This window comes from Phyllostomus discolor, chromosome 5 (assembly GCF_004126475.2).
Source record: "Phyllostomus discolor isolate MPI-MPIP mPhyDis1 chromosome 5, mPhyDis1.pri.v3, whole genome shotgun sequence".
Classification (NCBI taxonomy): domain Eukaryota; kingdom Metazoa; phylum Chordata; class Mammalia; order Chiroptera; family Phyllostomidae; genus Phyllostomus; species Phyllostomus discolor.
Window position 1 is genome coordinate 145,749,328 of NC_040907.2, and position 24,781 is coordinate 145,774,108.

Sequence of the window (24,781 nt, forward strand, 5' to 3'; positions counted from 1 at the left end):
AGAAGTGCTTGTCTGTGGGCTTTACTGTAGACCTCCTAAGTCAGAATCTCTAGGGAGAAGGCCACAAATCTGTGTAAGGACAATTCTTGGGTGATTCTGTGGTGACTGAAGTTTGAGAAACACTGCTCTGGACCACGCATTTATAATACCAGCATCTCTTGAACTAGGCAGTTTGCACTTTTAATCACACAGTAATTAAATGCCAATGAAAGATTAAATTAATGTGTGTCATTTATTGAATGTCATACATGGGATCATGAACTTTACTTTCATTGTCATAATCTTCCCAAGAACCCTTCTAGTTAGGCAATATTATTTAGTCATTCAACAAATGTTTATTAGCACCTATATTTTGCCAGTTTTTATTCTAGCCAGTGGAAACACGACAATAAATAAGACAGATGTAGTTTATGCCCTCCTAGAATTTGTGTTCTAAAAGGAGAGGCAGATAATGCACAAGTAAAACAGATAATTTTAGATGCTACGGTATCAATGCTATAAGGAAAAATAAAACAGAAGAAGGCATTTCTTGAGAGTTACCATTTGAACAGAGACCAAAATAACAGGAAGGAGCAACCAGTGAGAAGGTTTGGGGCCAGAATATTTCAGATTCATATTCCGGGTGTTTTCCACAGAGACTCCGAAAGGTTAAGGAACATAGCTAATGAGAGCTAGAGCTGGGTTCTGAATCCCAGATAGCTGACTCAGACACATCTTTGTATTCAATTGTCACTTCCCTAATTTTCTTTCTGCTTGGCTATATCTTCTAAAATTTCTTTAACAACATGTGAATTTAAAATGTATATAGAATGAGCCTCTTTAACTATGCTTTTATGACTGTATACCTGCCTCTCTCTCTACACACACAAATACATACATACATACATACCAAGACATGATCTGAATGTATTATTGATCCTGAATAAATAGCCATTATAATGAAGAAAACATATAAATTGAACTTTCTAATAATGTGTTCTTTATAAAATTTGATCTTTAGAGTCAAGACTTTTAAGAATAAAAATCAAAGGTCTATCAAAGTGTTTGATCTCGTCAAAGAACTGATAGAACTAATGAATGAATTGGGTAAACTTGCAAGATACATAATTAGTATAGAACAATTTGTTGTATTTCTGTGTGCTGACAACAAACTACCAAAAGAGAAATGAGGAAAACAATCCCATTTTCAATTGCATCAAAAAGAATAAAATATTTAGGAATAACTTTAACCAAGGACATGATAGATCTGTATATTGAAAACTATAAGACATTAATGAAAGAATTGAAGAAGATACAACTAAATGGAAAGATCTTCCATGCTCATGGATTAGGCAACTTAATATCATTAAAATATGTCCAAACTAACCAAGCAATATACAGATTCAGTGTAATCCCTATCAAAATCCCAGTGGCATGTTTTTATAAAAATAGAATAAACAATACTAAAATTTGTGTAGAATTTTAAAAGACCCCAAATAGCCAAAGCTATCTTGAGGAAAAAGAACAAAACTAGAGGCATCATGCTCCCTGATTTCAAATCTATAGTAATTAAAACAGTGTGATATTATCATAATAACAGACACAGATATCAATGGGACAGGAAGAGGAGCCAGAAAATAAACACACATATATGCTCAATTAATTTAGAGCAAGGAGCCAAGAATATAAAATGAGCAAAGGACAGTCTCTTCAATAAATGGTGGAAAATCAGATAGCCATAGCAAAATAATGAAACTGGACCATTATCTTATATAATAACAAAAAAATGAACTCAAGATGGATTAAAGACTTGAAAAGTAAGCCCTAACCAGTGTGGCTCATGTTGGTTGGAGCATTGTCCCATAGACTGAAAGGTCACTGGTTGGTTCCCAATCAGGGCACATGCCCATGTTGCTGGTTTGATTGCCTCTGTGGAGGCAGGGGTGAGGGGGGGGATAGGAGAAGATAACCAATTCTTTCTCTCTCTCTCTCTCTCTCCCCCCTCCCTACTTCTCATCTCTCTCTCTCTCTTCTCTCCCCCCCGCTCCCTCCCTCTTTCTCTCCGCCCCCGCCATCTTTTGTTCTGTTCCTCGCTCTCTAAAAGCATAAAAAATATCCGCAGGTGAGGATTTTAAAAAGGCTTAAAAGTAAAACATGCCCGAAACCTAAAACTCCTAGAAGAAAACGTAGGTGGTAAGGTCCTTGACATAGGCCTTAAGTGATGATTTTCTGAATCTAACACCAAAAGCAAAAATAAACAAGTAGTACTATATAAAACTAAAAGCTTCTGTACAGCATAGGAAACTAGCAACAAAATGAAAAGGCAACCTATTGAATGGGAGAAAATAATTGCAAATCATATATCTGATAAATGGCTATATTTGAATTATAGAAAACTCATAAAACTCAATAGCAAAAGAAAATCTGATTTAAAAATGGGCAGAGGATTTGAGTAGACATTTTTCCAACTCCATACATATGGCCAACAACAGGTACATGAAAAAGTGCTCAACATCACCAATCATGAAGGAAATGCAAATCAAAACTGTAATGCAGTATCACCTCACACTATTAGAATGGCTATTATCAAACACAAGAAGTATCATGTTGGTGAGAATGTGGAGGAAAGGGTGCCCTTCTGTACTGCTGGTAGGAATATAAATTGCTGCAGCTACTATGGAAAACAGTACAGAGGTTCCTCAAAATATTAAAAATTAAACTGACATATGATCCAGCAATTTTACTTCCAGGTATTTATTGAAAGAAAATAAAAACACTAACTTGAAAAGATATATGAACCCCCATATTTATTGCAGCATTATTTACAATAGGCAAGATATGGAAACCTAAGTATCTATCAGTGGATGAATAAAGTGTGGTATACATACACACACACACAGAGGAATATTATTTACTGATAAGGAAGAATGAAATGTTGCCATTTGTGACAATATGAATGGACATTATGCTAAGTGAAATAAGTTAGAGAAAGGCAAATAATGGATGATTATGATTTCTCTCATAGGTAGAATCTCTTAAAAAAGGTTTTAAAATTCCACACTGATAGATACAGAGAATAGATTGGTGGTTGCCAGAGGTTGGGGGAGAAATGGGTGAACTGTTTTTGTTTTTTGGTTTTTTTTTTTTAGTTTAAATAATTATCCTTTTAAGGAAAAAAATCAAAGGCTTAAGTAGTAGTTATATTAAGCCTCAGTGGGTATAGATATAAAGTTTTAGGGTTATACTAGAATTGAGTTTGCTGGTATACTGATGTTACATATTTCAAACAGTATTTTGGCAATAACTAGTCACTCATTCATGAAGGTGATTATAGTGCTCATTTTGATGATTCTTTTTAAATAAGGAAGAATAATTATAGGTCTTAGACAACCTAGGTGTCATCTATTATTAGTAGTAATGTTAAAGAAGAATTATATGAGATGTGTGCTTCTAACTTTTGAAACTATGCCTTAGATAGTAAAGAATGTTTAAACAGTTGAGCAAAGTATCATAGTGGACACTAAAAGACAAAACTAGGGGATAACAGATAAAAAATGAAATTGTCTTTCATATTGGCTTCTGAGAATAAATTATGTCTAGATCAGAGTGAGCTGGAACTGATATTAATGATGGATTGAAAGAAAATATATGGCCTCAATACGTATTCAGAATTAGAAACCAGGGTCAGATGCAGGTATGTTTAAGAGTCCACAGAAAGGCTGACTGTAAACATTAAGAATAAGTACAGTCTAGCCTGTACAAAAGACAGAAGATAATTTCATTTCAGTACATTAGAGACTTTTCATAACTAATGGGTGCTTCATAACACTGGTTTTTACCAGACTACTATATTATATTAAAAAATTTTACCAGAAGAAGAAGAGCAAGGGATCGAAAACCTAGTTGAACAAGTAATGAAGGAGAACTTCCCTAATGTGATGAGAGAAAAAGTCACACAATCCAGGAAACACAGAGAGTCCCAATCAAGAGGAACCCAAACAGGCCCGCCTCAAGGTACATCATAATTAAAATGACAAAATTTCAAGACAAAGAGAGAATCTTAAGGCAGCAAGGGAGAAAAAGGAAGTAACATACAAGGGAAGCCCCAGTAAGGCTAACAGCTGACTTCTCAATGGAAACACTTCAAGGCCAGAAGAGAATGGCAAGCAAATACTCCAGGTAATGAGAACCAGAGGTCTGCAACCAAGGCTACTCTATCCAGCAAGGCTCTCGATCAAGATAGAAGGCCAAATAAGAAGCTTCCCAGACAAAAGAAGTCTAAAAGAATACACCTCGACCAAACCAGCTCTGCAAGAGATCCTAAAGGGACTGCTTTAAGGAAGGGAAGGAAAAGAGAGAGAGAGAGAGATAGGAACACACATACATAAAAGAAAATGAGTAAGTACCTATCAATAATAACCTTAAACATAAATGGATTAAATACTCCAATCAAAAGACACAGAATAGCTGAATGGGTAAGAAAAAATGACCCACATATCTGCTGTGTACAAGAGACCCACCTCAGGATAAAAGACCTACACAGGTTGAAAGTGAAGGGCTGGAAACAAATCTTCCAAGCAAATGGACAGGAAAAAAAAGCCGGGGTAGCAATACTCATATCAGACAAAATAGAATTCCAAAAAAGGTCCATAAAGAGAGACCCAGAAGGTCAATTCATAATACTCAAGGGAAGAATCCATCAAGAAGACATAAATATTGCAAGTATATATGCACCCAAAATAGGAGCACCGAAATACATAAAATCTTAGAGGATTTCAAGAAAGATATGGACAGCAACACAATTATAGTGGGAGATTTTAACACACCTCTATCAAAAATGGACAGATCTTCTAAACAAAATATCAACAAAGATATTGTGGCATTGAACAATACCCTTGAGGAAATGGACTTTACTGATATATACAGAGCCCTCCATCCAAAAGAAGCTAAAATATACATTCTTTCAAATGTACACAGAACATTCTCAAGATAGACCACATGATAGGACACAAACAAGCCTCAAGAATTTCAAGAAAATTGAAATCATACCAAGCATTTCTCAGACCACAAGGGACTGAAGCTAGAAACCAGCCCTAAGGAAAAAAAAAAACAAAAACACTCAAAATCATGGCGATTAAATAGCATGCTATTAAACAATGAATGGGTCAAGAATGATATTAGGGAAGAAATCAAAAGGTTTCTAGAAACAAATGAAAACGAACTCACAACAACCCAAAACTTATGGGACACAGCCAAGGCAGTCCTGAGAGTGAAGTTCGTAGTGATACAGGCCCACCTAAAAAGGTTAGAAAACATTCCAAACAAACAACCTAACCCTACGTCTACAAGAACTCGAGGAACAACAACAAAGGCAGCCCAGAGCAAGCAGAAGGAAGGAAATACCAAGATCAGAGCAGAATTAAATGACATAGAGACTAAAAGCACAGTTCTAAGGACCAATGAATCCAAGAGCTGGTTCTTCAAAAAGATAAACAAAATCACAAGCCTTTAGCAGACTCATCAAGAAAAAGAGAAGACCCAAATAAACACAATCAGAAATGAAAGGAGAGATTACAACAGATACCACAGAAATACAAAGGATTGTAAGAAATTACTACAAAGAACTGTATGCCAAGAAATTTGAAAACTAGGTGAAATGGACAAATTTCTAGAAAAATATATCTTCCAAAACTCAATGAAAAAGAAGCAGAAAGCCTTAACAGAACCAATAACAACAAAAGAAATTGAAGCAGTAACCAAAAAACTCCCAACACACAAAAGCCCTGGACTAGATGGTTTTCACAGGAGAATTCTACAAAGCATTTAAGGAAGAGCTAACCCCTTTCCTTCAGACTATTCCAAAAAAATCCAAAAAGATGGGAGTCTCCCAAACTCTTTTTATGAGGCCAACATCATCCTAATTCCAAAACCAGATAAAGACACAACAAAGAAAGAAAACTTCAGGCCAATATCACTGATGAACATTGACGCTAAAATCCTCAACAAAATACTGGCAAACCACATTCAACAATGCATTAAAAAGATCATACACCATGACCAAGTGGGATTCATTCCAGGGATGCAAGGATGGTTCAATATTCGCAAGTCAGTAAATGTAATACATCACAGAAACAAAAGCATTTGACAAGGTGCAGCACCCATTTATGATTAAAAAACATTCAGCAAAGTGGGAATAGAGGAAGCATCCTTCAACATAATAAGGGTCATATATGAGAGACCTACAGCCAACATCATACTCAATGGGCAAAAATTAAAATCTTTCCACTAAGATCAGGAACAAGGCAAGGCTGTCCACTTTCACCACTTCTGTTCAATATAGTACTGGAAGTTTTAGCCACAGCAATCAGACAAGAAAAAGAAATAAAGGCATCCAAATTGGAAAGGAGGAAACAAAACTGTCACTGTTTGCAGATGACATGATAGTATACATAGAAAATCCTATAGACTCTACCAAAAAACTGCTAATAAATGAATTTGGCAAAACAGCAGCATACAAAGTCAATATCCAGAAAGCAAAGGCATTTCTGTACACCAACAATGAAACATCAGAAACAGAGATCAAGGAAAAAATTCCATTTGAAATAGCAAAAAGAAAAATAAAATATCTAGGAATAAACCTAACCAAAGAGGTAAAAGACCTGTATTCAGAAAACTATATAACATTCAGGAAAGAAACCAAGGAAGGCAAAAAAATGGAAACATATACCGTGTTCATGGATTGAAAGAATTGGATGTAGAATGGGCATCAAAATGTCCATACTACCGAAAGCAATTTACACATTCAATGCAATTCCTACTAAAGTACCAATGGCATATTTCACAGACATAGAACAAACACTTCAAAAATTTATATGGAATTATAAACGACCCTGAATATCTGCTGCAATTTTGAGAAAGAAAAGGAGGGATCACAATACCTGACACTAAACTATACTACAAGGCCACTGTAATCAAAACAGCCTGGTACTGGCATAAAACAGGCACATAGACCAAGGGAACAGAACAGAGAGCCCAGAAATAAGCCCAAGTCTCTATGGTCAATTAATATTTGACAAAGGAGGCAGCAACATAAAATGGAGTAAAAATAGCCTCGTCAACAAATGGTGTTGGGAGAACTGGACAGCCGTGTGCAAAAAAATGAAACTTGAGCACCAACTTACACCATATACAAAAATAAATTCAAGGTGGATAAAAGACTTAAATATAAAACGTGACACCATTAAAGTCCTAGAAGAGAACGTAGGTAGCAAAATCTCAGATATTTCACGAAGAAACTTTTTTACTGACTTGTCCCCTAGAGCAAGGGACATAAAGGAAAGAATAAACAAATGGGACCTCATCAAAATTAAAAGCTTCTGCGCAGCCAAAGAAAACAGTATCAAAATTAAAAGAGAACCAACTGTATGGGAAAACATATTTGCCAATGATACCTCAGACAAGGGTTTAATCTCCAAAATATATAAAGAACTTACAAGACTGTACTCTAAGAAGACAAGGAATCCAATTAAAAAGTGAGCAAAGGACTTGAACAGACACTTCTCCAAGGACATACAGAAAATCCAAAGACACATGAAACGATGTTCAATATCACTAGCTATCAGAGAGATGCAAATTAAAACCACAATGAGATACCACTTCACACCAGACAGAATGGCCATCATAAACAAAGCAAGAAACAACAATTAGTGTTGGAGAGGTTGTGGAGAAAAGGGATCCCTAGTGCACTGCTGGTGGGACTGCAGACTGGTACAACCACTATGGAAAGCAGTATGGAACTTCCTCAGAAAACTAAAAATGGATCTGCCTTTTGACCCTGCAATTCCACTGCTGGGACTCTATCCTAAGAATACTAAAACACCAATTCAAAAGAACCTATGCATCCCAGTGTTCATAGCAGCACAATTTACAATAGCTAGATGCTGGAAGCAATCAAGATGCCCATCAGTAAATGAATGGATCAAAAAACTATGGTACATTTACACAATGGAATTCTATGCAGCAGAAAGAAAGAAGGAGCTCCTACCCTTTGCAACAGCGTGGATGGAGCTGGAAAACATTATGCTAAGCAAAACAAGCCAGGCAGTGAAAGACAAATACCATATGATCTCACCTTTAACAGGAACCTAAATAACAAAACAAAGAAACAAACAAAATGTAACCAAAGACACTGAAATAGAGGACAGGCTGACAGTGACCACAGGGGAGAGTAGAGGGAATTGAAGGGGACAGTGGGAAGGGTTCACAGGAACAAACCTAAAGGACACATGGTCATAAACTAAGGGGAGGGTGGTAATGGGAGGGAAATGGGGAGGGGTGGAAGGGGGAACTGGATTGGGAGCAAAAAGGAGAAAACTGTATTTGAACAATGATTAAAAAAAAAATTTTAATACCAGTGAACCAAAGCTATGTTCCCTCAGAGGCTCAACCACTGACATTTCTTTGCTCAGTTAACAGAAATAATTATTGCATTTTATAAAACTAAAATAGATTTTAGCTTATATTGAATTAACTCATTTTAGTTGTCAAAAAAATTAGTAAACTCAGATTCTTTTTCTGTGATTTGAAAACATGGGCTGATTTCTGACTTGACTAAAAGAGTACACTTGTGGGTCCTAGAATCTTGGCTCCTTTTGCTGTTCCTAACCCTAGTATCCTCATTTATTCCACAAGTATTCACTTAGCTCCTCCTCCTCCAGGTACAGTTCTGGGCACTTGGAATTTATCAGGCAACATAGTAGGCAATAAGTAATATTATTGGTATAGAAAAAGTAGCCCAGAAATAAACCCAAGTCTCTACGGTCGATTAATATTTGACAAAGGGGGCAGCAACATAAAATGGAGTAAAAATAGCCTCTTCAACCAATGGTGTTGGTAGAACTGGACAGCTACATGCAAAAAAATGAAACTTGAGCACCAACTTACACCATATAAAAAAATAAATTCAAGGTGGATAAAAGATTTAAATATAAGCTATGGTACCATTAAAGTCCTAGAGGAGAACATAGGCAGGAAAATCTCCGATATTTCACACAGCAACATTTTCACTGATATGTCCCCTAGAGCAAGGGACATAAAGGAAAGAATAAACAAATGGGATCTCATCAAAATAAAAAGCTTCTGCATGGCTAAAGAAAACAATATTAAAATAAAAAGAGAACCAACTGTATGGGAAAACATAGTTGCCATTGATACCTCAGACAAAGGTTTAATCTCCAAAATATATAAAGAATCTACACGACTCCACTCTAAGAAGACAAGCAACCCAATTTAAAAATGGGCCAAGGACTTGAACAGACACTTCCCCAAGGAGGACACACAGAGGATCCAGAGACACGTGAAAAGATGCTCAATATCACTAGCTATCAGACAGATGCAAATGAAAACCATAATGAGATACCACTTCACACCAGTGAGAATGACCATCATAAACAAAGCAACAAACAGTAAATGTTGGAGGAGGTATGGAGAAAAGGGAACCCTAGTGCACCGTTGGTGGGATTGCAGACTGGTACAACCACTATGGAAAACAGTATGGAATTTTTCCCAGAAAACTAAAAATGGATCTGCCTTTTGACCCAGCAATTCCATGGCTAGAATTATATCCTAAGAACCCTGAAACACCAATCCAAAAGAACTTATGCACCCCAATGTTCATAGCAGCACAATTTACAATAGTCAAGTGCTGGAAGCAACCTCGATGCCCATCGGTAAATGAATGGATCAAAAAACCATGGTACATTTATACAATGCAATTCTACGCAGCAGAAAGAAAGAAGGATCTCCTACCCTTTGCAACAGCATGGATGGAACTGGAGAGCATTATGCTAAGTGAAATAAGTCAGGCAGTGAAAGACAAATACCATATGATCCCACCTTTAACAGGAACCTAAACAACAAAACAAACAAGCAAAATGTAACCAAAGACACTGAAATAGAGAACAGGCTGACAGTAACCACAGGGGAGAAGGGAGGGAATTTCAGGGGAAAGGGAGAAGGGAGGGAATTTCAGGGGAAAAGGGGAAGGGTGTACAGGACCAAATATAAAGGTCACATGGACAAAAACTAGGGGGGTGGAAATGGAAGGGACGTGGGGAGGGATGGGTGGGCTGGGATGGGAGTAAAAGACAGAAAACTGTACTTGAACAATGATTAAAATAAATTTTTTATGAAATTTTTTTTAAAGTAATGTGATTGCTATAGAAAAAGGGAGAGCCAAGCTGGGTAAAAGGATTAGGGCAGTCAGTGGGAAGTTGTAATTTAAAAGAAGTCTCTGTTTAGGGTAGACCTAATTACAAAAGTACCATCTGACCAGATTTAAACAGATAAAAGAACTAGGCATTTACAAGTCTGAGGGAAGAGTATTCCAGGTACAGGGAATAGTAAGAGCAAAGGGTCTAAGGCAGGCACGTGCCTGCCATGTTGAGAAATGGTCAGGAGGCCAGTGTGGCTGGACAGCAGTGAGCAAAACAGTTCAGAGAGGTGACGGGGGTGGATGTGGACCATAGGCATAGTGTGCAGCTCTCATAAGGCCATTGTAGAGATCTGGCTTTTCCTCTGAGAGAAATGACCCATTTCAAGCAGGATTTTGATAGAGGAATGACATTACCTGATTTAGGTTTGAAAGCATCACTCAGACTACTGTTGAAAACAGACCTGGTAAGAGGCTGTTGCGTAAGTCCAGGAAACAGGCAGTGATGGCTTGCACCAAGGTGGTGGTGGTGGTGGTGGTGTGAAAACAGGTTAGATTCTAGTTATATTTCAAAGGTAGAGCCAAATTTGCTAATGAACTGCGTGGACATCATGAAATAAAAAGGAGTCAAGAAGTTAAGTCAGTCTTTTAAAAGTTTTTAAAATATTATTACTTATGCTATTACAGTTATCCCCAAGTTTTCCCCCTTTGGTCACTTCCACCCAGCTCTGGAGTTAAGGTAGTCTTAAAGAATATCTGGCCCTGATTGGTGTAGCTCAGTGGATTGAGCGCGGGCTGCGAACCAAAGCATCGCAGGTTCAATTCCCAGTCAGGGCACATGCCTGGGTTGCAGGCCACAGCCCCCAGCAACCGCACATTGATGTTTCTCTCTCTCTCTCTTCCTCCCTCCCTTCCCTCTCTAAAAATAAATAAGTAAAATCTTAAAAAATATATATCTGTAAGAGTTTGGTATGAGAAAGTTGAGGGATAAAGATGTCATCAGATCATACAGAAAAAGTTGAAGGTCAGGAGGCTGTTTTTTGAGACATCTAAATGGAGATGTCCATTTGGGAGTTGGACATGGGAGTCTGGAGAATGTCATCATATAGATCATATTTAAACAATGAGAGTACCGAAGGAATGAGTACTCACTTCTAGATGAGAGAAGAGGACAAAGGATGGAGCTCTGGGGCACCGAGGAGGAAGAGTCAGATAAGAAGAAAACAAAGTGTAGGATCATGGGAGGCAAAGCACACACATAATGTCAAGGAGGAGAAGGGTAATTGAGTCAACTGTGCTAAGTAAGATGGGACTGAGAAAAGACCACTAGATTTAGCAATACAGAGGCCATGGATAATCTTGTCAAGCAGTTTCAAAGGAATGGTAAGGAGTGTAAGTCTGCATAGGTGTGAGAATGGAAAATTTTTAATGTCCTGGTTTTGATCATTGTACTATGATTATGTAAATATTTTATCTTAAAGTTTAAAAAAAGTGAAAAAAAGAATGTGAAGGGAAATTGGAGGGAGTGAGTATAGGTAGCTCTGAAATGGAGTGATAGCTGACAAAGTAAATGGGGTCAGCAGTTTTTCTTTTGTTTTAAAATGGGGCATAAGTTTGAATGTTGATGGGAATCTTCCATAGATAGCAAAAGACTGACATAGGTGAAAGGGAAGAATGCTGAAGTAGTGTTCTTAGATCATTGGGAGGGGATCAAGTGCACAGAGCAGAGATTGACTTTAGATAAACACATAGAAGCTCTGGAAATAAGCAAGAGCACTAAGTATAGATGCTAGTCATGTGGTGGTATGAATTATCTTTGTCTCAGGTTTTTTACTTTTGATTTCAATAAAATAGAAAGCGAGGTCATCAGTGGAGAGTGAGACTGGGGGAGGATATGTTGTGGATTTGAGGAGAGAAGGGAAGGTACTCAGAAATCATAATGGACTTGCAGCACTGAGTATGATTGCCTGGCAGATGAAGGACCCACTCTAGGTTCATAGTCATGACTTTAAGGTGAGACACCAATCAGCATCGTGCATATTTTTCTTCCACAGCTACAATCTTGTATAAGCAGAGTATGTTGGATTTAGCCAGGATTAATATTTTAACTGAGCCAATGTGACGGAAAAGAGAGGTAGAAAAGTTGAAGTAGAGAAGAACAGAGCTTCCAAGAGTATATATGAGGAAGTGATTACTGACTGACCACAGAATTTGTATTGATCAGAAGGGGTATGAGGGCTTTGCTGCAGTCACTAAGCTAGCAAGCTCTACCCAAACCTTAGAGTCCCGTTTGACTCCATAAGCCTGTCTATGAAAGTACAGCCTTCCTGGACATTTTGGTGTCCTGGTGTGCTTGAGGTAAGATCCTTCTGCTTTGCTGCCTGCTTCTCTGTCAGGGTGAAACAATAAAGCATTCTTCTTAGTAGAAAGTAATGCTATCCTTGGTGTTCTCCATGAAATTGCAACTCATGTAGGCTTTTGAAAGAAATGTGCCATTTTATAACAGAGAAGAAAGGTGTTTATTAGTTCCTTATACAAGTAAAACTAGGAAGTACTGTTTCATAGAAGCACATATTCTGGAAAACTTTTGTGAAGATATTGTCAGTTTCACCTGTAAGAATATTGATCAAAATCACGAAGTTGATGCCTCTTCTCTTTGCAGATGACCACAGTTACCAGATAACATAAAGTTTTCAAAGCAAACTGTACCAAATGAGTGTTAATCAAGAAGGGCACATAAAGACGGTGACAATGTTTAAGGAAGGGAGAAAAACATGCTTCTGTGTTAACAGATAAAACCAACACATTAGGATGATTTTAATAAAGAAGCCAGCATTTGATCACTTTTAATAAACAGAACATTACTAATGAATGACATCACCAAGGACATGAGAGAAAAGACTATTGTTTTATTATCAATGATAGCAGCATTAGTGCTCAAAAAGAGAAATTTGCGTGGATTACTTTGCATCATCAGAGCTGGGAAGCTAGCTCTCTGATACATAGAGATGTGAATATATCCAAGACAGCAACAACAAATGGTCTTTGTACCTGTTGTGAAGAACACCACCCTCCCCAACCTCAAGACTTGAAAAGAAAGATGTAGGCTAACCTTTTGTTAAACTGTGAAATCAACATACAGTAGTACTTCAGAACAGGTGTAAAGTGAGGATGCAGAATCTGGTAGCTCCTAGACTAGTGGGACTGTGCTAGAATTCCATTAAACATATAAAGTTAAGGAAGGAATGAATGTATAATGGAGAAGTGTTGGTCAACCTTGGACCCTCCAATCCAGAAAAAGATGTATCATATATGCAAATATAGGCAGTTCCCATTCAGGCGAAGCAATATGTAGAAAATATCATGCTTGAGTTGTAAGACTGTGTCTCTAGGGTGGTCATAGCTGCAGAGGATTAATACCAATACATAATAGACATTTCAAGTTCCATTAGCAAGATCATCTGTCATAAGATGGACATATCAAACTAATCATAGTCTGTTGCCATTCAATATTCGATACTTTGATTCTCCTTGTTATGATTTTATGTTCATCCAGCGATATAATTTGTAGTTATAGCTTACATTTATTGGCTCTTTACAAGTTACCATACATTAATTTACACATTTTACATATATTTTTAAAAGATTTTATTTATTTTTTAGAGAGAGGGGAAGGGAAGGAGAAATAGAGGGAGAGAAACATCAATGTGTGGTTGCCCCTCATGTGCCCCCCACTGGGGACCTGGCCCATAACCCAAGCATGCGCCCTGACTGGGAATCAAACAGGCACTCAATCCACTGGGCTATACCAGCCAGGGTTACATATTTTACATGTATATTATCTCATTGAATCCTTACAAGAACTGTGTGAGATAAGTATTCTTGTTATCTCCCTTGTATAAAGAAGCACAAGTAAGTAATGTACCTAATGGCAGAACTGAGATTCAAATCCAGGCAGTCTGCCTCAAGATTGTCTTTTGTCTAGAGCAGTTGTGCTATACTACCTTGGCTCTGCATTATAGAAAAAAAAAATGTTAATCCCATATTCTTTAAATTATGGTTTGTCCTATAACAGTGATTTCCTAATAGTAAATAGTAAAGTGACTTCTGACTATGATTCGGTAGAGGTTCAAATCTTTGAATAGTCCACCTATCAGAGGAACTAGTTGGTAAGGATTTTGTGGCCAGCTCCTGGCCTCCTCTGGCCAGGATTTCCGAGTTATCTTTTGACTGTCTTAGTGGAGAACGTTGCAGAGTTAGTCTTGATGCTACTCTCAGAGATTCTGATTTAGTTGATTTGGGAGGGAGCCCATCAATCTGTTCTTTAAAACATCTCAATGGTGATTGTGGTGCCCATCTCAACTTGAGAATCACTGTTTTAATTGGCACATGACTCTTTCTCCATTAATTTGTGCAACAACCTAGTTCAAATCTAAGGTGGTAAAATGAAAGATTTTACTTAGTAAGCTTTAAGCAGAAATTTTGTGATGTTTGTGATCAACTGAATATACAGATCAGTTAAAAATAAGAAATATTGATGCCAAAAACCAAGAGTTACTGACTTTATGGTGATTTGGTTTTTAGTCCTAGAGGCACACAGCCTGGGGATGGATGCCATCTCTGCTACACAACTGCGCAACTGAGGCAGCCTACTCAGGCTCTCCAGCACTACTGCATTCCTCATTGCCTGGGGGTGGGCGGGTCACGTGGTAACAGTCCATACCATAGTCTGTGTAAAGCCCAGAGCCTGATATTTGGTTAGTGCTCAGTAAATGTTAGCATTTGTTGCTAGTTAAGTGTTTTTTTCAACTGGAGATGGCTTTGGTGAGACTAACTCCCTTTCTGAACTAAGTGTTTCTTGTGGCTACAACATCTGTCTGCCTCTAGAGTGGCTGGTGAACATGAAGATTCTAATTAGTCTCCTTATAGTATAGTCTTAACCCAGACTGGGACTTTTTATCTTGGATCACTTGAGTTAACCAGTATAGTAGTTGAGCAGTTAAAGACTTGGCATTAAATTTTTTAAGACATTTAAAAATGTGTTGTATAGCTGGTATAAACCAAATTAAAAATTAAGAATCAGGGGGTAGTTTTGTAGTGATGAGTTTTATAAACATCTAAGGGAAAGCAAATCCATGTGGGAGGGCTCCGCCCACAGGGCCCCACCCCTGGCCGCCAGAGATGAGAATAAGTCTACCTAGATATGATCTGCTTGGGGAGGAAAGGTGGCCGATCTCTCAAAGGAAAATGGCCAAGAGCCTTTTCCTCAATGGGCTTTTATTGGGTTTGTTTTGCACAGGAATACTGGTAAAGCTCATTAATCACTATCAGGCATTAAGGATCAAACAATAGATAACATACAAAGAACTCTGAGGGCCCATTTTGAGTCAGGGTCTGTTAGCTAAAGGGCTACAAAACTTTGAGGAACAAACTCACTTCTTGCTTGGACCCTTATCATTTAATTGAGAGCACTCTAAACAAAGCAGGTTTCACAGGATTTTACATATTCTTTCTTAGGCCTGATTGCCCTAGGGAACCTGCCCTTTCCAGATCAGGGAGGCACCCACCTCCAGCATTGTTTCAGGCTTAAGGCATTGTTTCAGGCTTAAGTCAGGCAGGGGAAGTAAGGCAGCCAAGAGATTAGGAGACTTCTTGCAGACAGAATGAGGACTCAGATTCTGTTAAAGCTGAGGGTTGAGGGTCCATCACCTGCTTTTGCTATAGCCCCCCAAGTCTTTCCCTGGGGCCTCCCCATGATCATGCCTGTCTTAGGCCATTCCCCCCTTGGGGAATCTTACCCATCGTTGGCTAACCGATCAAGCATTGGGGGCCAGGCAGGGTGAAGAAAAAGGAGCAGAAGCGGTGCCCCTGCCAGGGAGATAAGTTTTGTCTCCTTAGTGGCTTATGGTCTGAAGGCCACTCACTCAGTCATAGCCATGGGGGCATTACAGCTTCTGAAACTAGGCAGGGCAGTTCCCAACAAATCCTCACTGAATTTCTGGCTTGGATTTTCTCAGGTTTTAATTTTAAAAGTTTGTGGGAGGTAAATGTATTTACTCCAGGTTTTTACTTATTTTTTTAAGGAATAAATAAGTTACTTAAAAGAGCTGTTTTGTGCTAAATATCCAGTTTAAAAGGAATTCTAGCTCTACAAGTAGACATATTTAAGGCTCCCCAACTAAGGGGTAAAGCTTTTTAAACAAATTATTGTGGAGCAATAGAAGTAAAATTAGAAGAAAATGGATCATATAGGCATGTATTGGTTAAGCAAATGGGCTCTTTGATTAAAATCCTGGCTTTCACCACCTTATTGACTTCAGGATTTTTGGCAAACTGATGAAATTCTCTACTTACTCTCCCCATCTGTAAGAGGCCTAATACTGTCACCTAAATAATAGGGTTATAGTAAGGATTAAATAATTAAATTGTGTTGAATTAAATATATGTGGAAGCATTTAGGGTGGTGTCTGGTACATACCCTGTGTTGATGACTATAATGACAGTGGTGACACCCACCACTGAGTCATCTGAACAAAAGTGAAAACTAGAGTAAAAATGTATTTCAGCATCTCTCTTTTTTTCTTTCTAAAACTATTTGAAAAAAATTAAAAACAATTTTTTGGCCTTAGCCCCTAAGAATATTTTTTTTAATTTCTTTCACGTAACACTTAATGTAATAAGGTACATTCTTATGCCTTGTGGGATAGCTTATCTGTCATATTTACTTGGTGGTCAGATTTAATAAAGATGCTTAGGATGTTTTGGAGAGATGGTACTTCTAGATAATGTTCTTTTCCTTCGTGAAGTTGAAAAATTTTTAAAACTTGACATAAAATTTGTGATTTCATAACAGAAAACCTGGAGTCAAGTCTCCGTGCTGCCACTCATCAGAGTAGACAGGTTACCCAGCTTGGAGGAGCCTCTTCTTCATCTGCAGAAGTAAAATAGCATAGTGTATCTCAAATGTTGGTGTGAAATATAAATTCATCTCCAGATGGGGCTCTCTGTGTCCTTCTAGAATAGTACTATTCAGCAGAAATAAAATGTGAGCCACTTGTGTAATTTAAAATGTTCTAGTAGCCACATTTTTAAGAGGAAAAGAAAATAATTTTAGTATTTTATTTAATCAAGTGTGTTTAAATATTATTTCAACATGTAATTATAAAAATTGAGATTTTTCATGCTAAGCCTTTGAAATCTACTATATTTTATACTTTTCATACATCTCAACTTAAACTGGCAATATTTCATGTGCTCAGTAGCCACATGTGGCTAGTGGCTATCATATTGGACAGTCCAAATCTAAAATATAGATTAATATTCCCTGTCAGCATCCATGGGCACTGGTGGAGTCTTAGTCTTAATCAATTAGCACAGATTTATTCTTGAAACTGTGTGTACCTCTGCATGGATGAACTTTACACTTCTGTCTTCAGCAACCTAGATGAGTGTTTTTGTCCTTGGGATGACAGGCTCCTAACCCTCAGCCTTTTGGCTGACTCAGACCAAGGCTTGCCCTAGGCATATCACGTGTCTCTCCATTTGGCCAAGGCTATAGACAACCAGAAATTCCTCAGTCTTTGAGTATGATAAAACTTTTGAATGACGAGGATCAGAGCTCCAGGAAGGGTTACCCCTTTATTTTTGTCTCTAATCTTTTTTTTTTTTTTTTTTGCCTTCTTTCCCAAATTTCAGAGATTTACCCCACTGTGCTAGGGGAAAGAGCAAATACTAGCAATCTTCTAAAGGAATTCAGCTTCTCTGTCTTCCACTTTGGTATGGCTTAACAAGGTGGCCTTCCCTTCCCAAACATTCTTTTGACTTTTTAAAAGACTTTTAGAACCTTTTTGGGACCAAGAGATTTGGAGGACATAGGATATATTCATGTCTCAGCTTTCTTCTTTTTAATGTTTTCTGCCTGATACTGCCTGATACAAATTTTGAGAGAATTGAAATGAAGGGTGTTACCCTAATATCTGTATGTAATGGTAAAAAAAGATAGAAAATGTGGAATTCAGCTGTACTTGCCCCCAAAAATATGCTTAGATGTCACCTTCTTAGAAAGTCCTACACTGATCACACTGTCTAAAATAGCTGCCAGCCCCCAGTACTCTCCACCTTTTTTTTTTTTCAGTCTCATTTAGTACTAAAATCCTTTATTTGCCTTCCTCAATAGAATATAAGCTCCATAAGGGAATGGACTTTGTTTTGTTTACTTCTGCATCCCAGCTCCTAGTACAATGTCTGGCCTTCAGTAAATTTCTATTAAATCAATGAAAGAAGATACGAAGGTATTATTCTCTATATGTATTAATGATTTTAAAACTCAGTACCTAGAATTCTTCCCTGACCACCATTTCTCTGACTGGTGTGTGTAACGTGCTTGAATTTTTAGACCTAATCTCAGTGATAAGAATCCTTCAGTGTTTACTCTTAATCATTTAGGTAAACTTTTACTTCTTTTAGATAGTGTGGGACGTGAGGGAAAAAGAAGTCATTTGCAGTGGTGTTATAAAATGGGGCTTAGCGGAGCCTATCTGTATTGGAGGAGTGGGTATTGGGACAGAGAAGTGGATGAACGTTTTTATAGTTCAGTGCTGTAAATATGTCTAGGTTTGGGGGCAAGACAGTTGGCAAAGTAGGTAATAGGAGCTTAGGGAAAAGTGGCAGAGATTCATAGCAAGAAAGATTATTGTTATTTGGAGGAAATGTAGGCTGTATAGGCTTGTGGCAAAAAAATTCACAAATCATACTTCTGTTATCTTCGTTTAGAATCTTCATTTAAAATCTTAATTTTCACTGTCAATTTTGCAGTCATTCTTTCACTTTATCTCTTGTACCTTTGTACCAACTTGGTGCCACTGCCATACTTTGTGCTCCATGAAATCATGGACCTATAAGCATAGACTCTTCATACTTCACAAAGGCCAGAGTTCCATTGTAACTCCTGCTTTGTTCCAGGAGCATCCTGCCAATAAAAAGTAATACATGTGTTGAAAGCTCTCATGTTTTTTTAATGAACTATTTATTTTGCATTAAAATAAATTTCTAGCAAGAAGAAATAAATGCAGACTTATCAGTAAAAGTAAAAACTTGTTTTGGTCCTACTTCTTTAAGAGAAAACATTTTATTACATGAACTAGCTTTTTTATAATAGTATGAATGAATTTGGTTTGTTAATATAGTTAGGAAAAACAATAAGATGCTATATGCTTTTTATATTGTGGTGGTAGGCTTTATTTCAGTTGGGGTTTTTTCAGTGTTACAATTTAAAGTTTGATTAAAGATTAGTACTCTACCTACAATAGTTAATTTTTAAACACTATTTCTAATTACATTCAAAATTCAAATGATGCATTTTAACCTAACACCTTCTTTCTTCTTAGTCTGTAAGACTTGTATCGTTCAGCACTTTGAAGATAGCAATGATTGTCCAAGGTGTGGCAACCAAGTTCATGAGACAAACCCATTAGAAATGTTGAGGTAAGTAAATGTATTTTATAGTGCATCTAAGTAAATTACATAAACACTTAATAATTTTTATATGCATCAGAATATTTGTTGGTACCTTAATTCAGTTAATACAGGTTTTATGAAATTTATGGTTTTCATTTTAAACATTTTATTTTATTTTAGAGTATTTCATTAAGCAGAATTAAAAAGTAAGGATATACGTATTAAGTATTTAAGAAATACATTTCCAAGTTAAAAATTATAACTTTATCTCAGGCTCTCAGAGTTAATTTAGTTGTAGCTATTTTCAGTATTTTAGTATTCTACACACCACACTTCTTCTAAAAGATTTTATTTATATATATATTTATTTGTTAGAAGGGAAGGGAGGGAGTAAAAAAAGGGGGGGAAATACTGATCAGCTGCCTCTGATGCTTCCCCAACTGGTGGCCTGGCCTGCAACCCAGCCATGAGAAAGACTAATTTTGGTACTGTTAATTCTTTTAAATTTATTATATGTTCAAAAAGGAGTTTACAAACATTTATGTAAAACTTATAGAATTTTTTTAAATGGCTACCATTTATTTAAGTTTAGTCACATATTTTTAAAGATGGAAATGGTCCGTGAGATCCTAACCCAACCCCTTTTTCCAGATAGAAAATTGAAATTTACCATGACTTTGCCTAAGGTCTCAGCAAACTCAAATGTTACTTCCCATCTTTAAGCGAGATGTCCTCATCACTAAACCTGTTTTCTTCCCACTGTTCCTAGCATAGCTCTGTCACAGATAAACTGTGTATCGTAGAGAAGTACACATCTAAAAACTGCACTAGATGTTCTCTAGATAGCCTTAAATAATTTTCATTTCTAGGTGATGTTTGCCATCATTCTATAAATCTGGATTTGCAAGTTTTACATTTCAGACTTTTTTTTTCTATTTTAGTGCCTGTAGTTGGATTAATTTATCTGCAGGTAAATGTCTAGCCCAATGTTTTTCAGAGTGTGGTCCCCAAGCTATGAGTATCTTGTTAGAAATGATTGTTCTCAGACCCCACCTCAGACTTGCTGAATCGGAAAGTCTGAAAGTGGAGCCTACTGTAGGTAGCAAGCCCTCCAGATGACTCTGAAATATGTTAACATTGAAACTGTTGGTCTACTGTATTCCGTAGTCCTACGCAAGGCTTCTGTTGATTGGATTTATATCAGTGCCTCTCAGTCAGGGGTGATTTTGCCCCTCCCCCAGTGTACATTTAGCAGTGTCTGGGAGCATTTCTGATTGTCAGGACTGTGTGGGTGCTGCTAGCATCTAGTAGGTAGAGGCTAGGGATGCCAGATGCTGCTGAGCATTCCACAATTCACAGGACAGCCCCCGCTTCCCCAAGATCCAGCCCAACAAGTCAGTAGTGCTGAGGGCAAGAAACTGATTTAAATAATTCAGAGGAGACCAAAACAAACTTTTTCTGTCAAATAAAATTTTTTCCTGATGCTCTTACCAAAAACTGTAAACAAATAGCACTTTAAAATGGAGTAGGTAATAATTACTATGTTGTAACAAATTATCTTAACTTTTGATTTTGACTGTTAGATACCTAAAGGAATCTAGTCATAATTTAATTAAATCTAATTTCTTGGCTAAAATGTAGCATCATATTTTTTTTATTTTTTATTTGGAAATAATTAAAAACTACAAATATTTGCAAAAATAAAAGCAGTACAAGGAATACTTGTGTTCTCTCTACCCAGATTAACATTTTATCTCATTTGCTTTATCATATGCTCACATTTTTGCTCTCTGTGTTTTTTTCTGAATCACCTGAGGGTAAATTACATGCAGCATTACCCTTACCTCTGAATACTTTAGTGCATATTTCCTAAGAATAGAGATGTTATCTTACAAAACCACAATATGATTACATTGGTATAATACTTTAATTGCCTTCCAAATTTCAGTTTTTGTTAGTTTATCTAATGATATCCTTTATGGAAAGAAGTTTTTTTTTTCTAAACCACTAAAATTGCTACGAAGGAATTTTTTTTAAAGGCAAACTCAGAGATAATAAGAACAAGAACATCAGCATTCCTGGCACCTACGATAACTCCTGGAATGTAAGATTGTCAATAAATACTGATTGAAAGGATGAGAAACGACATAGCAAAAACAGGAACTGGGAAGCCGACTGATGGTGGTGATGGTTGAGCAGACCCAGGAGACCTGAATGTATGAGGAGGTGACAGGGGAGGATCTTGACCAGCCAAGATTAAAGATGGAGAAAGAGGGCTATAGGGGTGTGAGGAGAGAAAAAAGTGTGTTGTGTTGTCCCGGAAAGTGAGAGAGGAAATGGGCTGGGGAAATGTAGTGTGATTCCTGGCACCCTTCAAGGCACATTTGGGTTATAGTTATGAATTGGAAGGGCTGTGGGTATGGATTTTTTTTCCCCAATCATGGGTGCAAAGTGCAGCAATAATGGAGAGTTGGATTTAAGTAGAGTTGTGGTTGTACCAAATAGTTTTGAGCAAGTGCGTAGAGGATAAAGGAATTGAAGTATGTACATGGGTGTAGAGCACATAATTTCTAAACTGGGTAAGGAAGACAGACAGGACACCAGATTGGTGAGGGATATCTCAGAGGAATAGAAATTAAAGTAGTTGATTCCTGATCTGTTTGTACCTAAGTGGGAAGGAATTCTTCGAGAGAATTTAGGAACAGGTGCATAGTAGTTGCTTTCTTGTTTTTATTTTCCAACTCCAAGGAAAGGAAAAGGCTGAATGAGGGGGCATCTACAGTCCTAGTACACTGTGAATATTTGTGTAAACATAACCATGTAAATACTGGTTATTTTAAAAAAATGGTAATAAGAGTGTGTCAGAAGATAAAAGTAAGGAAAAGGTGTATGTTAGGATGAAAGGGGTGGGGAGTGCAGGATATCAGAGAACTCAGAGAACTAAACCTTTATCTTCCCTAAAAGGATGTGAGAAAAATCTACGCAGCAGGAAAAGTATGGCTTTGGTGTGTGTGTGTGTACGGTACATATATGTGTGCACATACATATACATGAAAGTGAATATTATGAGAAATGGGTTGGATTTGAACATGGTTGCCTCTGGGGTTGTAGGAATCAGGATGAGAATGTTCTATTTTAATATAAGATTTATGGGGAGGTTTGACTTATAAATTATAAATATGTATTACTTTGATAAAAACAAAAATAAGAAGAAAAGAAATGCTACTTTTAAGTAGTACTACTATTAAATAATCAGGGGAAGCTTGGTGAACAAGTTAATACTTGAGTTAAGTCTTGAAGAATAAGGTAACAGTGGTTTGGTTGGAGAGGAGGAAAAGAGTATTGAGCCAGAGTAGAGAGTGTGAGGGAGAGAAACAGATTGCAAAACACAAGGCATTTTTGCTGGCTAGAGACAAGAGATGGTAAGATAATAACACCAGTTATGGTTTGTAGGTTGGATTCAAGTTATATAGACACTTGAAGCCATGTGGTGGGAAGAAATTAGTTCTTGAGCAGGGAAATGATGAATCTTTCTTAAGCACTAATTTGATTATTATGAGCAAGTCAGGTTAAAGGAAAATAGCTCAACACTGTCCTAGTCTAAGTAGTGTGGTAATTGAGGAACTAGAAGAGTAACAAGTACGGGAAGATGAGATGGAGAAATATCTAGAAGGAGCTGTCAGTGGAACTTGGAGATGTAAATGTGTGAGTTGAGAGTGGTGGGAAGAGGTGTGTGTATTAAGAAAAGTCTTACATTTTGAGCCCTTTTGGAAAGAGATATGGTCTTATTTGTAAATGTAATTTTTAAAAAGTAAGACAATGAGAGTGGTGTTCAATATTTTGTGGACGGATTGATGAGAGAGTGACACAGATGAACAGAAGGACATGCTTGAGATACTCAGCATCTATTGGGAATGTGGAACTTGAGCTCGGCAGAGAGATGTAATATGTGTGTATATAAAAGTTGTCTGCTTTATATGATAGTTTAATTACAATTAAATATATAATTTTAATATAAATATGTATAAGTTAATTTAAACATATAAGCTACCTGTTTATACAGAGTCACAGAAGTGGATGAGGTCCTCAAGGAAGGCAGCCTACAGGAAAGGTCAGAGCGTGCAGAGTGCACAGCATTGAAAATACTTGATTTAGGGGTAAGTGGAAAAGGAAAATACTTAGAGAGAAAAAGAGTAGACAAAAAAAAGAAAAAGAAAACCAGGAAAGGACATTTTGAAGGAGGCAGTTTTAGACAACCCTGTCAAACTGCTTCAGAACAATATAGGAGAAAAATGACTACAAAATAATTTTAAAAGTTTAAACCTATCGTTGGAAGTTATGGATGATTTGGGGAGTTCAGTAGAGTAAAGGAAGCAAAACAGTATGTGACAGAAATAATGTCGATTGTGCTTTCCAAGATTTTCCAATTGGAAGAAAAGATTGGGAAACAGTTAACAGCTTGAAAAGACAATAAGTTAAATGTAGGTTGGGCATTTTGAGATTCAGGGAAACTGTACATGTTTGTAGTTAGAGAAGAGGAATGCTGCTGAGCTGGATGAAGGTATGAAGAGATAAGAGGGTATTGTGGGAGCAAGAGAATTAGATTAAAGAAATGAAAGCCATGAAAAGGAAGCGTTAACACTCTTATCCAGCAAAGAAAACTAGAATAATGTCAAGCGAAATATTTACATTTTTTATCTAAGCAGCGAGAATGACTAAATGGCCTAAATTTCTCAGAACAGAGTAGAATTTATTTCCTTTATAGGATAGAGCCAGAGTTGTGGTAGGGATTTTGAGAGTGAGTATATCAGCTATTGCTGCAAAACCAACCACCCCTTACATGTCATACTTAAACATTTATTTTTAAAAAAACATTTCTTATTCCTCACAATCCCTTGTTTCACAGATGTAGGTGGTTCTTCTGGTCTTGGCTGGACTCACTCCCGTGACTGCAGTTAGCTGCTGATTGAATAGATAGGCCACTCTGCTGACCTCAGCTGGGTTCTGTCATGTCGGGATGGGCTGTCAACCAACTCATCTAAGATGGCCTTGGCAGGGCAGCTCCGTTGTTTTGTGTGTGGTACCTCATCCTCCACACCTGTTCTCACGGCTGGCAGGATTCTGAGAGAGAGCAAA

The 24,781-nt window shown here is 37.2% G+C and overlaps 1 protein-coding gene across 5 annotated transcripts in view; it reads left to right on the forward strand.

Moving 5' to 3' along the window:
* PCGF5 (polycomb group ring finger 5) overlaps nt 1-24,781 on the forward strand; it is a 120,997-nt gene that overhangs the window by 58,536 nt on the left and 37,680 nt on the right. For all 5 annotated transcript variants that reach the window (XM_028511748.2, XM_028511750.2, XM_036026986.1 and 2 more), the window contains exon 3: nt 19,576-19,672. In XM_028511748.2, coding sequence (XP_028367549.1) covers nt 19,576-19,672 — 97 coding nt within the window. The remainder of the gene's footprint in view (nt 1-19,575; nt 19,673-24,781) is intronic.